Source organism: Bos mutus, chromosome 2 (assembly GCF_027580195.1).
Source record: "Bos mutus isolate GX-2022 chromosome 2, NWIPB_WYAK_1.1, whole genome shotgun sequence".
Classification (NCBI taxonomy): Eukaryota; Metazoa; Chordata; class Mammalia; order Artiodactyla; family Bovidae; genus Bos; species Bos mutus.
Genome location: NC_091618.1, coordinates 38,235,100 through 38,248,867, shown reverse-complemented (window position 1 = coordinate 38,248,867; position 13,768 = coordinate 38,235,100). Strand labels below are relative to the sequence as shown.

General features: G+C 41.0%; 1 protein-coding gene across 1 annotated transcript in view; it reads left to right on the top strand.

The window, feature by feature from the left end:
* The first annotated feature begins 664 nt into the window (after positions 1 to 664).
* UNC80 (unc-80 homolog, NALCN channel complex subunit) overlaps positions 665 to 13,768 on the top strand; it is a 232,114-nt gene continuing 219,010 nt past the window's right edge. Inside the window, 4 exon segments of the mRNA XM_070387345.1 lie at positions 665 to 823; positions 1,750 to 1,798; positions 5,014 to 5,170; positions 6,202 to 6,503. Of these exon segments, the coding sequence (XP_070243446.1) occupies positions 732 to 823; positions 1,750 to 1,798; positions 5,014 to 5,170; positions 6,202 to 6,503 (600 nt within the window). The 5' untranslated portion in view covers positions 665 to 731.

Here is a 13,768-nt window from a genome sequence, read left to right as displayed (position 1 = left end):
GTTACCATTTTACAATAAATTCTCCCATCAGAGAACTTTTAAGCTTTCTCTGCCTTGCCAAGCTTGCTTCCTTTCCGGTTTACGCTTCTAATAATTTTCATGTGCTCCTTCTGCTAAACCCCAAGGGTGGACTCCTGACCTCCTTGCTAGAGGTGCGAATGATGCCAGGCTTAGTGACTGCTCTGCGGTTTCCAAAGCTCCTCCTCCCTAGACCTTGACAGTTCTTCAGATGCCAAGGTTGGGAAGCAGGACAGGGGACACTCCTAGGGTGCAGTTCCGAAGGGAGGAAGCCTAAATCTGGGGGCTAAAGAGGCTACGTAGGGGACCTGCGTGCGATGCGGAGTTTGGACCCTTTTGGCCATCCCAAGTCTGCTCAACCTGACCCCTGCGCTGGTCTCCCGCCCGTGCGTCCGGCGCGGGCCGCTGTCCACAGTGGGAGGTGCTGAAAGCAAGGAGCGGGCGCGGGGGCGGCGAGGCGGACTGCTCCTCCGAGCGCCCCCTCCTCGCTCCGCGGCTCCTCCAGCCCTCCCCTCCTCCTGCAGCCATGTTCCACGCTCGAGGAGGGGCGGGGGAAGGGGAGAGGGACGGGGGATCAGGGCGGAGAGAGTCTGCTCTGCCTAGGGGAAGGAGGGGATGAGAGTTGGGGAGAGCAGAGGGAGGAAGAGGCGGGGGCAGCGGCTAGCGAGGAGCCAGCGCTGAGTCCTGCAGTAGGACTCCCAGGAGCCACCATCATGGTGAAGAGGAAGAGCTCCGAGGGCCAGGAGCAAGACAGCGGCCGTGGTATCCCCTTGCCCATCCAGACCTTCCTGTGGCGGCAAACCAGGTGAGGGGCGCAGAGGGCGCACCGCGGGCGCCCAGGGCTGGGGGCGCTCCTGGGGCCGCCTGGGTTGTGATCGCTGCTGCTGAGGCCGCGCCACAGCTTGCAGCTCCCTCTCTGAGGCTGGAAAGCAAGCTCTCCAAACCCGCTTAAAAACACGCATTTAAAAAAATATTTCAGTGAAGTTTGACGACAAGCAGATTGGCAATATACGTTATTTAGGGGGTGAGAGGGCAGAGAGCCTAGGAGGAGGGGGCGGGGAATTAGGGGAGATAATTATGACTGGTTGTGCTCCTGTGTCCAATTTACCCTCCGTCTCCTGCTGTAATTCCAGCCCGTTGACCTGTTGTTTTTCCAGCTCCTGTTTGTCGAATATCTGCTATGCCCACTTGTTAACCATTTTTGCTCGGATCCAGCCAGTGTAATCTTCCTGGTTAAAGCCTCTGAGAAGACTCATTTTTTATAAGAATTTGCTTTTTCCAGAAAAAACAAAACAAAACAAAAAACAACCCTGAAGCCTATTCCAATAAACGGGAAACAAGGTTTCCATTATTATTATTGTTAGAGATTTATCAGATAAGAAATTAGATTCTGAAAATCATAACCCACAAGCTGGGTTCATTTTTCAGTTTTGAGTAAGACTGTACACATGAGTAATGCAATACTTCTGACCACTGGCAATTTAGAATCCAATTAGATAAAAAGTCTTCAGAAAAAGAGTTGATACAGAAAATGTATAAATTCACACCTTTTTCATATATGTAATTGCACATAAAAAAGCAAATGTCAGCTGTTTAACACCTGCTCATTAACAAGGCATAGGGAGGCATGAAATTTGACTTTTGCATGTCTTATCCATTGAAAATGTCATAAGGATGCTCTAATAATAATCTTGCATGTGTTTATAACAATTATCTCTCTTAATTTTTCAGTGCATTTTTGAGGCCTAAACTGGGAAAGCAGTATGAAGCCTCTTGTGTGGTATGTGATATTCATCATTTAATGAGTATTTCCATATATCATGTGGTAATTTGAAAGAATGATGTTAAATGTACTGACTATACATGTTAATTCACTCAGCGAACATTACTGAGTACCTACTATGTGCCAGACACAGTTCTAGATGATGAGATGGAGCAATAATCAAAACAAATAAAGGGTTTGTATTCTACTGGGAGGGGGATGGGACCCTCATAAATAAATAAAATAGATAGCCAGCCAAATGGTGATATATACTATGGAGAAAATTTAAGCAAAAAAGGAAATTATAGAGCACTAGGGTGAAGTTTTCATGTTAGAAACAGTGGATAGATAAGGTTTGCCTCCTTATGTGACCCTTGGACAAAGATTTGAAGGAAGGTACTGAGGAATAGCTGAGAGAAGAGCAGAGGGAAAGTGAGTCTGAAGGCCCTAAGTGGGGAGGAGTAGAGCAGAAGAGAGAGTGGGGAAATAACAGAGAATCAGGAGACAGAGGGCAAGTATAACAGTCAAATCCTTAATCAACAAAATTGAGAAATGTTATCAAATCAACAAGACATTATTTTATGTAGTGGAAGCTCATAAAATGCAAGCCTATGAACTACTCAATGTAATATGCAATATTGAACTTTTATGTCTTCCATTTTTTCTGCAACTCCAAAGTGGATGATATGAAATAATTATAATAATGCTATTAATATTTATGCAAAATAGAGTGCACTTGTCCTGAGATTCTAAGGGAATCTCATGACTTAAAAACTGTCTTTTTACAAACTGAAGACAAGATGAAAAACTGTGAAGCAAAATTAAAATGGGTTTTTTACAGACTTTATTAAAAATTGGAGCTCACATAAAGGTCATTACATTGTATATGAAAGTGAAAGTCACTCAGTCATGTCTGACTCTTTGCAACTCCATGTACTGTAGCCTGCCAGGTTCCTCTGTCCATGGAATCCTACAGGGAAGAATAATGGAATGGGTAGCCCATCCTTGGGAGAAGGCAATGGCACCCCGCTCCAGTACTGTTGCCCAGAAAATCCCATGGATGGGGGAGCCTGGTCGGCTGCAGTCCATGGGGTCGCTAAGAGTCAGACATGACTGAGTGACTTCACTTTCACTTTCCACTTTCATGCATCGGAGAAGGAAATGGCAACCCACTCCAGTGTTCTTGCCTGGAGAATCCCATGGACGGAGAAGCCTGGTAGGCTGCAGTCCATAGGGTCGCACAGAGTCGTACACGACTGAAGCGACTTAGCAGCAGCAGCAGCAGCCTATCCTTTCTCCGGGAACTGAACCGAGGTCTCCTGCATTCCAGGCAGATTCTTTACCATCTGGGCTACCAGGGAAGCCCCACATTGTATATATTATAGCCTAAAAGTAGAAACCTACTCATTTGGATATTGCCATGATATTTGCAAATGACCAGACAGAGAACAGATGACCTTCTAGTAAGGAGCTCTGAAATGTGTTAGGGCCACAAACTATTACAGAAGCCAACTGGAAAATTAAACACCCCACTTACACGCACATATATGCACAAAACACACTCAAATAGGAATTTATTTTGTTGCATTTCCTGCTCTTCAAATTGTCACATGTATTTTTTATATCTAACTTTTTAATGGAATTTATTCTACTAAGCTCAGGTTAAAGTAATTTGACACTTGAAATCTCTGAGTCTTTCTCAAACCAAGCTTACAGTTATACTAGCTTAAAATAACCCTGGCTTTTCTCTCTTCTTGGCAAAGATATGTCTGACATTTTAATGTAGTCACATAATATCAAGTAACTGAGTCACATTCATAGCTGCAGATAGATAGTGATATAAGTATAGAAAACAATTTCCCTGGTTTAAAATGACAAAAAGTTATATTAGTAACATTTAAGAAGAAAATGACAGTAAGTATTTAAGGCTTCTTGAGGTTATAAGGTATATAACTTATCCTCTAAAAGTGCATTCATCCAGACTGTATAAATTCTTTATAATCTTTCAATGTCTAACATATACACCCTTTACTTAATGAATAGTTAGGAACCAAGGGCTGAGGAGTTTTAAAGTGTTTGGATCTGCCTTTATCTAGTTTCTTTAAGAAAACCCCAGAGACTACATCTCTGATCGAACTCCTTACCAAACCCTAGCATGCCTTTCATTATGAAAGTGAATTTATTTTTTTTCTTGAGTCAAATGTAAATAGCTTTCTTTGGAGAATCTCTGCATTAAGTCATATTTTTCTTATATATCCTAATAATTCCAATAATTATTGCTAGGCATTGCTAGGCACATGGAATAATTCAGGGACCCCAAAATCAGATCTCTTCTAAGAGGTCTATCTTATTTAACATTTGTTGCACATTCACAAAAATTCTGTCCCTCCAGATACTTTTAAAAAAGATATCTCACCTTGGTCTGCAGCAGGGATAGCTCCTTTAGATGATCCAACAGCATTTTATAAAATACTACTTCTAAATACTTCATATACTTAAATGTTTTCTATTCTTTTTGATGGGAGCTTATTTTGGTGGAAATAAAAATCATTTAATAATTCAAGCAGTATACTTTGGATCAAAAACTTAAAAATGGGTGTTCTCAGTCATGTCCAATTCTTTGCAACCCCATGGAGCCCGCCAGTCTCCTCTGTCCATGGGATTTTTCCAGGCAAGAATATAGAAGTGGGTTTTCATTTTCTTCTCCAGGGGATATTATCGATCCAGGGATCAAACCTCTATCTCTTGACTCCTGCATTGGCAGGCGAGTTCTTTACCACTAGCGCTACTTGGGGCCAGGTGGCGCTAGTGGTAAAAGAGTCTGCTTACCAGTGCAGGAGATATAAGAGAAGCAGCTTCCATCCCTGGATTGGGAAGATTCCCTGGAGTAGGAAGTAGCAACCCACTCCTGTATTCTTGCCTGGAGAATCCCATGGACTGAGGAGCCTGGTGGGCTATAGTCCATAGGATCGCAAAAAGTTGGACATTACTGAAGCGACTTAGCATGCAGGCCAACTGGGAAGCCTGTTTGAAGATGGGTAGATAATAGGAAATTATCATTGATTCATTTCATGTCAACATGTACAATGAAATGCAATGTGAGTGTTCTGTGAAGAATTTCGACTAGTGGTGTGCAACTTTTTAGGATATACAATACCTTGTCTATTTTTCCACCCATCAGAATATTTAATTTCTTATTTTAATTTTTTTTTTTTTTTTTTTGGTGTCTATAGTCCTTTGAACGAGTGTTAGTAGAAAACAAGCTGCATGGCCTCTCTCCAGCCCTCTCTGAAGCCATCCAGAGCATTTCCAGATGGGAACTGGTACAAGCTGCTTTGCCTCATGTCCTCCACTGCACTGCGACCCTGCTGTCAAACAGAAACAAGCTAGGTTGGTGCACCTGCATTTCTTCTTCATAACACACCACTGTCCTCATTCATGGTAACACTCATAATAACACCCACAATAGCAACCTGTATTAGTACTTTCCCAGGCACTTGGCACACATTCTCAATTAATTCTCACAAAATCTCCCTTAGTTTCATATTACTGTTATCTCCATTTTGCCAATGAAGGAACTAGCTCTCCTTTTTAAACTTTTTCATTTTACAAGTAAACTGTGAATATGTCTTCCTTTTGAACATTAGAATGTTGTAGAGAAACTAAGGACTCTCACCTATTCAAGATGAGTTCTAAGCAGAGTTGTCCTTTAGTCCTCCCAGTGTCTAAAGCAACCACCTTCCTGCATTTGGCATGCCCCCCTCCAGCTCTTTTCCCAGCTTTGTAGTACTGTGTGTATGTGTGCATGCCTGCACATATGTGTTATTTTTCTTGCTTATATTATTTTGCAGATTGCTTTTCCCACATAGCATTATGTCCTAGCCATCTAGCCCAAGCTCTTCTTCATCCGGTTCCTTCCCCTTATGTGGATCTTTACTCAAGTGTTACCTTTATAGAGGGGCCTTTCCTAATCACACCAGGTCTTCCCAGGTGGCTCAGTGGATAAAGACTCTACCTGCAATGCAGGAGACTCAGAAGACATGGGTTTGATCCCTAGATTGGGAGTAATGAGCACACATGCATGCAAAATGGAGTAGCTATCTTCAGAACCAATATTCTTAACCATTGTGCTCTTTATTTGGAAATATATGTGGGTATCTGGCTGAAGAGATGTGATGTATGCAGTTTCTTTCCCTGTGGCAACATATTGTTCTGCAAAGATTGCAGCCAGTTAGAAAGTCCCAAAACAAGAATGGACCGTTCTAACAATGGCTGTAAGTGGTGCAGAGAAATGCTAGTGTCTCCCAGGAAATCAAGCCACAGAACCTTAACACAAGGATGTTCTTCCCAGATGCAAGGCTGACATCATTGTCCTGGTCACAGAGTCTGCCTTAACCTGACTGTGTGGTTGTGCAATGCAGGACACCAGGATAAACTGGGTGTTGCTGAGACAAAGCTCCTCCATACCCTGCACTGGATGCTCCTGGAGGCCCCACAGGACTGCAACAGCGAGCGTTTTGGGGGCACAGACCGAGGTTCCAGCTGGGCTGGCAGCAGCAGTGCTTTCGTCCACCAGGTTGAAAACCAGGGTTCTCCAGGGCAACCTTGCCAAAGCACCGCCCATGATGAGGAAGAAAATAACCGAAGGAAGATTTTCCAGAACTCCATGGCTACTGTGGAGCTCTTTGTGTTTCTGTTTGCTCCTCTGGTACACAGGATCAAGGTAAGCAGAAAGCTGATTAGGCTGAAGAGGGACTAGAGGTCAGGTGAGGGTGGGCTTCAGATGATATTTCCGTATTTGTGCGCCCATGTCTTTGTATGAGCTTATAGGAAGAGAGCTTTGTTTCTATATTAAGATATTAAACATTATCTCAAAACCATGATTCTCCTACTTAAAAATCCTTGATAGTTCTCCATCTGCCCCATGATAATGCCCAACGTATTAAATATGACATATAAGGTCAACCATGATCTGGAGCTGAAGTCCCCTCCGTTGACCACTGCCAATCCCTACTGCCCACCCCATGATAGTTCTGGGAGCCACGTGAACCATTCCCCGAATATGCACTTGCTGTTAGCTCTGCCCTCCTTTTGCTCCATGGCTCTTCAAACTTCAGTGTCATCATTTCCATGAAGCTTTTCCTCTGACCTTCCCCATGGAGACCTAGTCACTATCTCTTTTGTATTTCCAGAACATAATGCAGGGTCTCGAGCAGAAGCTTTTACTTTTTATGTGCTGCAGTCTCTTTGACAGTTTGGTGTACCATGTATGAATTCCTTTTCAAAATATTTTTCAATGCGTAAAATAGAAAACTTATTTCATGGAAACCAATTGTATTAAAATACAGTTATATACAGGTACCCCTTGGATCTGAAAGAGACAATATTATCTTAAGTCACTCTGCTACCACTTTCTAGCTGTGTGATCTAGGTGATCCTACTTAACCTCTTGGATCCTCCATTGCATAAAATTTTGGATATTTAAACACAGGGTGAATATATGTGAAGACACAGTACATGAAAGTACATGGGAAAAAAATCAAGTAGATGGAAAGAAATCAAGAACTATTGTTACTTCTGAGAATGAATAAATTGCAACATTCCATCTAAGCGCTCTGATAAAAGATAGAAGGAATCAATATGCTCAAATATTCTATAACAGAATATTAGGATCCTAATGAATGTTTCATTTTTGCAATATATTATATATATGTGATGAAGGAGGAAATGGCAACCCACTCTAGTATTCTTGCCTGGAGAATCCCCATGGAAAGAGGATCCTGGTAGGCTACAGTCCATGGGATCACAAAGAGTCGAACATGACTAAGCAACTAAGCACATATATATATGAAGGTGGTTGTAAGACCATTAAGAGCCATTATGAGGGCGGATGGACTAGAGAGTCTTTTCATCCATTTTATATTCAGGTAAAATTCACTTTTGATTGATTCTGTCCCATTTCTGGTAGGACTAGAACTGAAATTACCTGTGGACTCCTAAAGTGCTTCACATCCACTGGCCACGTTGTCTATCAAAATTATCAAAAAAAAAAGTTAAATGTGATTTAATTAAATTTCTGCTTTAAAAACATTACACTTTCTATTTTTAAAAGTCTTTGATAAAGGTTATGCTTAATGGAAACATTAACTGAGAGTGTCCCCCTGGCCAATGAGACCTGCAGGACATGAATTCTGCTTGGCTTCATCTCCCTCAATCTCACTGGCCTCTCTCTTGTTCCCAAACTTGCAGGCTCACCAAAGGCTCACCTTCAAACCCAAGAAGATTGTTTTCGGTTTCAGATCTTGGTGCTGGTTTTTTCCTTCTATTTGAATCATTTACTCCCACCTTCCACCCCAGATTTTCACGTGGTCATGTTCTTCTCAGCGGTTTACTCACCATGTAGTTGTTACCAACCCAGAAGTACTTCCCTGGCTACTTTAGTGCCACTAGTATATGGTCTACTTTTTTCATTGTTTCCTTCTTTGCACTTATCAGTTCCTGAATTTATTTTTTATGTTTCTTTACATGCTTGTTACCCATCACCCCCACCAAACCTGAGGTTCTTGAACAAAGGGACACTGCCTGTCCAGGTCACAGTGGTATCTGATGTGTCTAGAATAGTGTCTGCATATATGAGACAGTCAATAAATATTTAATGATTGTCACCGAATAAACCCAAGTTACTATCAGAAGCTGATTCAAGTGCTAAAAGTAGCAAATATATGTAGGCACATAGTCCCTTAAATGGAAAGGGCAAGAAAGAAAACTCCTTAAAAAAATAGCCCATAACATATCTATTTGTAAAGAAATATTATCTAGATTAAAAAATGTTTAAGTGTCCAGAATGACTGTAATTTTATTTGGAAACATGCAGAGTGTAAGGTTTGGAAACAGTCCTGAGTTAGAATCCAGTGCTTGCTGCTTTGTATTCTATGTAGAAAGGACATTGAACGATTTAACTTCATTAAGCCTCAGTTTTCTCAAGTATAAATTGAACATGAGAATAATTTTACGGAGTATTGTGAGGATTAAACAAATTAAAGTGCTCACCTGATGCACAAAAAGGCGTTAATAAATGGTAGTATTTAGCTTTGACATTTTATAGCTATCAGCATTATGAATTATGAGTAGAAGAGGAGCCAGATCTTCTTTCAGGGGAGACTACACAGATAGTTGAGAAAAGCTGGCTCAAGGTCCCCAGGTTTACTTCTGGCCTTGGATTGTAATATTTATAAGGAAGTAAAACAATCCCTATAAAACATGGCACTGTGATTAATACATAGTATTGTATTCTACGATTATTGCTGGCTATTATTACTAGCATTATTGTTCTATCATTTTATTATTGCTATGAGAGAAACGTTTTTCTAGATGCCATAGGGAATACAAATATTAATGAGTCAATAGATTTCCCTATAAAGGTTGTTTTTTTTTTTAATCTGAGTGAAGGGTTTGCTTTTTTCAGCGGGGAATGTACAATCCCTTGATCGGGGTTTCTCAGTTGTGGCACCATTGGCATTTGGGGCCAGATAATTCTTTGTCCTGTGCTTTGTAGGGTATTTAATAACATCTCTGGCTTCTACCCACTAGATGCCAGTAACACCTCCTCCCTCTGGTTTGTTGCAAACACAAATGACTCGAGACATTGCCAGATATCCCTAAGGAGTAGGGAGGGGGAGAATTGCCCTGGATTGAGATCCACTGACCTAGAATTTTCATTTGCCTGCTAGTTATCAGGCCCTATCTTCCTTCCATATCCGTGCTCTAGCTGTGTCAACTGCTCCTCATCAGCACCATTAATGGCCCCCTTATTCTTCCATTGCATTTGATCCTCAGAACTCCAGCCCAAGATCAAGACTAAAAGCCACCTTTTCTTTCCAGCCCCAGAGATCTGCATGCTCCTGGGGCAGAAACCAACAGCCGTCTAGACTCGTATGTCTACACATTGTGCCATCAAGCTCCACGTGATGCCCCACTTGTCAGTCCGTTTCTTGTTTCCCTCAAGTCCCCACCCCATGTTCACATAGACAGTGTTGTAGGTTGAAGCTCTTATAGGACATGGTGTTGCGGGAGTAACGAAGGGCTGAAATCCAGTCTAGGCATGAGCCTGTGCTTCCACTTCTCACCTTCCCAGCCCCTTCCACTTGCTTCTGCTTTCCTCTAGTATGTAACAGTTCTCACCTATCATTTCTAATTTTTACAAACACCCACAGGAAGGTAGATTTTACCAAAGAGGAAACTGAAGTCCAGAGGTAATAATCAAGCTCATTAAGTAGGCAAGGTGGGATTCAAATCCAATTCCATCCGACTTTCTACAGAGCTATACTGTTTCTTGGTTTCTGTGCTAGAACTCTTCTAACCAAGGTCATCAACAAGCTTGGGCTATTGAACCTAATCTTTACTTTGCTGTCTCCAATTCATTAAATCTCAGCTGCATTTGAACTTACCTTCATTTTTCTTGAAGTTTTCCATTCCTCTGGTGACACCAAACTCTGCCAGTTTTCATTGCATCTCTGGCTCTTTCTGCTCTGTCTCCTTTGGGAGCTCATCTTCTTTGCCTGCTCCCTTAACATTGGGATTCCCCAGAGATGCAACCTAGACCCTTTGCACTTCCCACTGTATCTTTTCTTTGGAAGACCTCTTCTCCTGCTTCATTTATTTACCATTTGTGTCCTGATAGGCTGAGATCTAATTTTGTATCTCTAAACTAGTCTTCTCTCCTGGCCTGTAGACCAACTTTTCAACTAGTTTCTCCAAATAGATATCTATAGACATTTCAGATTTCCCCTGGAATGAGCTCTTGTCCTGATGTTCTGTATTTCAGATGATGGACCCATTCACATAAACTCAAAACCTAGGAGCTTCCTTTGATTACTCCTTCATCTTTACCTACACATTCTGCTAATCACAGAGTTCTACACATTTTGTCTCCTAAGTATTTCTAACTTTTTTTTTATCCTTATTCACTCCATAACCCAAACTTTCATCATCTCTTCCTTGGACCTGTTACTTGGGCCATTGTCTAATTGAATTTACAGTCTCCTGGCTTGTCTTCTAAAATCCAACCTTAACACCAAAGTGATCTCTCTAAATGCAGATCTGACTGTATCACCAATATGCTTAAAGTAATTTGTTAATTTATCGCTATACAGAGGGTGAAACTCTAGATTCTTGGTGTGATAACTGGGGCCTCCATGTTTTGTGTTTTTTTGGCTACCTCTCCTGCCTATGAGCTCCAAATGCTTGAAGTCTCCCTGAGAATATAACGTGGTTTATTCCAAACCTGTTTTCATGCTGGTCATGTTACCTGGAATGCCCTCATAACCTACATTTCTGCCTAGAAAATTCCTACTCATTCTTTATGATTTCATTCAAGATCTAGGCTCCCCTCTTCTCTATCTGTATAATATTTTAAATGTATTTTTATTGTTATTTTTAGTTTATTTGTTATTCTTATCTCTTTGTGTGCCCATCTCTCCCACTAGATTCCAAATGGTTTGAGAATAGAAATTATCATTGTATCTGGGGTAGTTAACATTAATGTTTGTGCTTTGTAGATATTTAATAAATATTTGTTGAATGAACTAGTTTACTAATTAACAAATACATCTAAATGACTCATTCTTTTGTAGGACAGTGTATAATTCAATGGATTGTTATACTTTTAACTTAAAACTAGCTCAAATATTATATAAGAAAATTAATATTCAAATATTCTGTCAAGTATTATAATTTTAGGCCAAATTTAAATGATGACATGTGTTACAACTAAGGAATCCCTTTAAATGAGCTGTCAGTATTTTCTTGATTTGATTATATTCACTTATTCCTTCAATAAATATTTATTGGATGCCTACTGAATGCTAGGCACTATTCAAAGTGCTGGAGAAACTGCAGGGAATTAAACAAAATACAAGCCCTCAAGGAGATTTTTATAAAATTCATATGTCTAAAGTAAACAACTTTAAAACAGAATTCAAAATAATAGTTGTTTAAGCAGATGTCTCTAAGCTACTAGAAAACACATTTAGAATTGCTTCATGTCATCACGGAAACAGATTTTCATTGCAAGCTAGAAAAGAAACTGTAATGTGGAAATGTTGATTTTTTGAATGCTTACACCTTCTGGTTTTTCTTAGAACCTTTCCAGACCATTCACCCCACAGCTATTTGAATGATAAAGAGCACCTTCTCCAACTACAGAGCTTCTGTTCATGTGTGCATATATCACACTGAGTGAGCCATTGAAGGGGACTCTAGAGGTGGAGTTAGCTTTCAGAGTTTATGCGTTCCTCCAGCTTAAAAGAATGTACAAAGGAACATATCTACATAAGAGTTGGCCATAGCTTCTGCAGGTATTTGGGTCTAAAGAATGATCAGACTGAGCTGGTATTATTTGGAGAGTCTAATATATGTTCAGTTAATCAAAAATTATGTATTGATATTCAAGGAAAAATACACGGAAGGAGATCTCAATTTATCTTCAAGAAATATACAGCCTAGCTGGAAGTATATCAAACAAAAAACAAAATAATGACAGTGACTGTCACTGAGTGGTAATTGTCACATTAAGAGAGCAGATGTTAAAAGCCAGGATGTCAGTTTAAGAGAACTCACTTCCTGTTGCCATGTCCATTGGAGTTTTGTGCCAAGATTACTTAGAAGAAACATGGAAGAGAACCCATCTCTGAAACTAAGAAATTATCAAAACCTGATGAATTGAGCATTCTACACTTCTGGAGATAAATCTGATATACTCTGCACACTGTTAATTCCTTGCTTGCTGGATCTAATACCTTACATGATACCAAGCAGTCTTCCCCATGATTATTTCAAAGGAAGAGGGATTCTTTCCCTTTAACTTTAGACCTGTCCATCTAGTTGTTTACTCAATAAGTCTAGTTGAAAGTCTAATAGACCTCTCAACCTTAACATGTCTAAAACTAGACTCCTGATATCCCCAGACTTGTTTCTTCTTCATCTTGCCCATCCTTATCAGTGACAAGGCCCAAGATCTTTGACATCTTTTTCTCCTACACTCCACCTCTAGTCTGGAGAAGGCAATGGCACCCCACTCCAGTACTCTTGCCTGGAAAACCCCATGGACGGAGGAGCCTGGTAGGCTGCAGTACATGGGGTATCTAAGAGTCGGACACGACTGAGCGGCTTCACTTTCACATTTCACTTTCATGCATTGGAGAAGGAAATGGCAACCCACTCCAGTGTTCTTGCTTGGAGAATCCCAGGGACGGGGGAGCCTGGTGGGCTGCCGTCTCTGGGGTCGCACAGAGTCAGACATGACTGAAGCGACTTAGCAGTAGCAGCAGCAGCCACCTCTAGTCAGTCAGCATCTGCCCTCTACTAATTTTATCCTCTACTAACCCCTTAGTCTAATGATCTTTCACCTACATGATAATAATAGCTTCCTAAATTCTCTGTCTCCACCCTTGCCCTTTCTCAAACTATTCTCAATAGCCTGGGTGATCCTATCAAAACATATATCAAGTCATGTCATTCTACTACTCAAAATCCCTGCAGTGGCTTCTCATGTTACTCAGTAATTGCTGACGTGCTTACTAAACCAGTCAGTCCTAAAGGAAATTAGTCCTGAATATTCACTGGGAGGACTGATGCTGAAACTGAAACTCCAATACTTTGGCCACCTAATGCAAAGAACTGACTCATTGGAAAAGACCCTGATGCTGGGAAAGATTGAAGGCAGGAGAAGGGGATGACAGAAGATGAGTTGGTTGGATGGCATCACCGACTCGATGGACATGAGTTTGAGCAAGCTCTGGGAGTTGGTGATGGACAGGGAAACCTGGTGTGCTACAGTGCGTGGGGTGATAAAGAGTTGGACACGACTGAGTGACTGAACTGAACTTGCTATGACCCATCAGGCTATATTATTTGAAACTCAATAATGTCCCTGATCTTATTTTTTCTACTCTTCTGTCATTCACTTGACTCCAGGCTCACGGTCTCTTG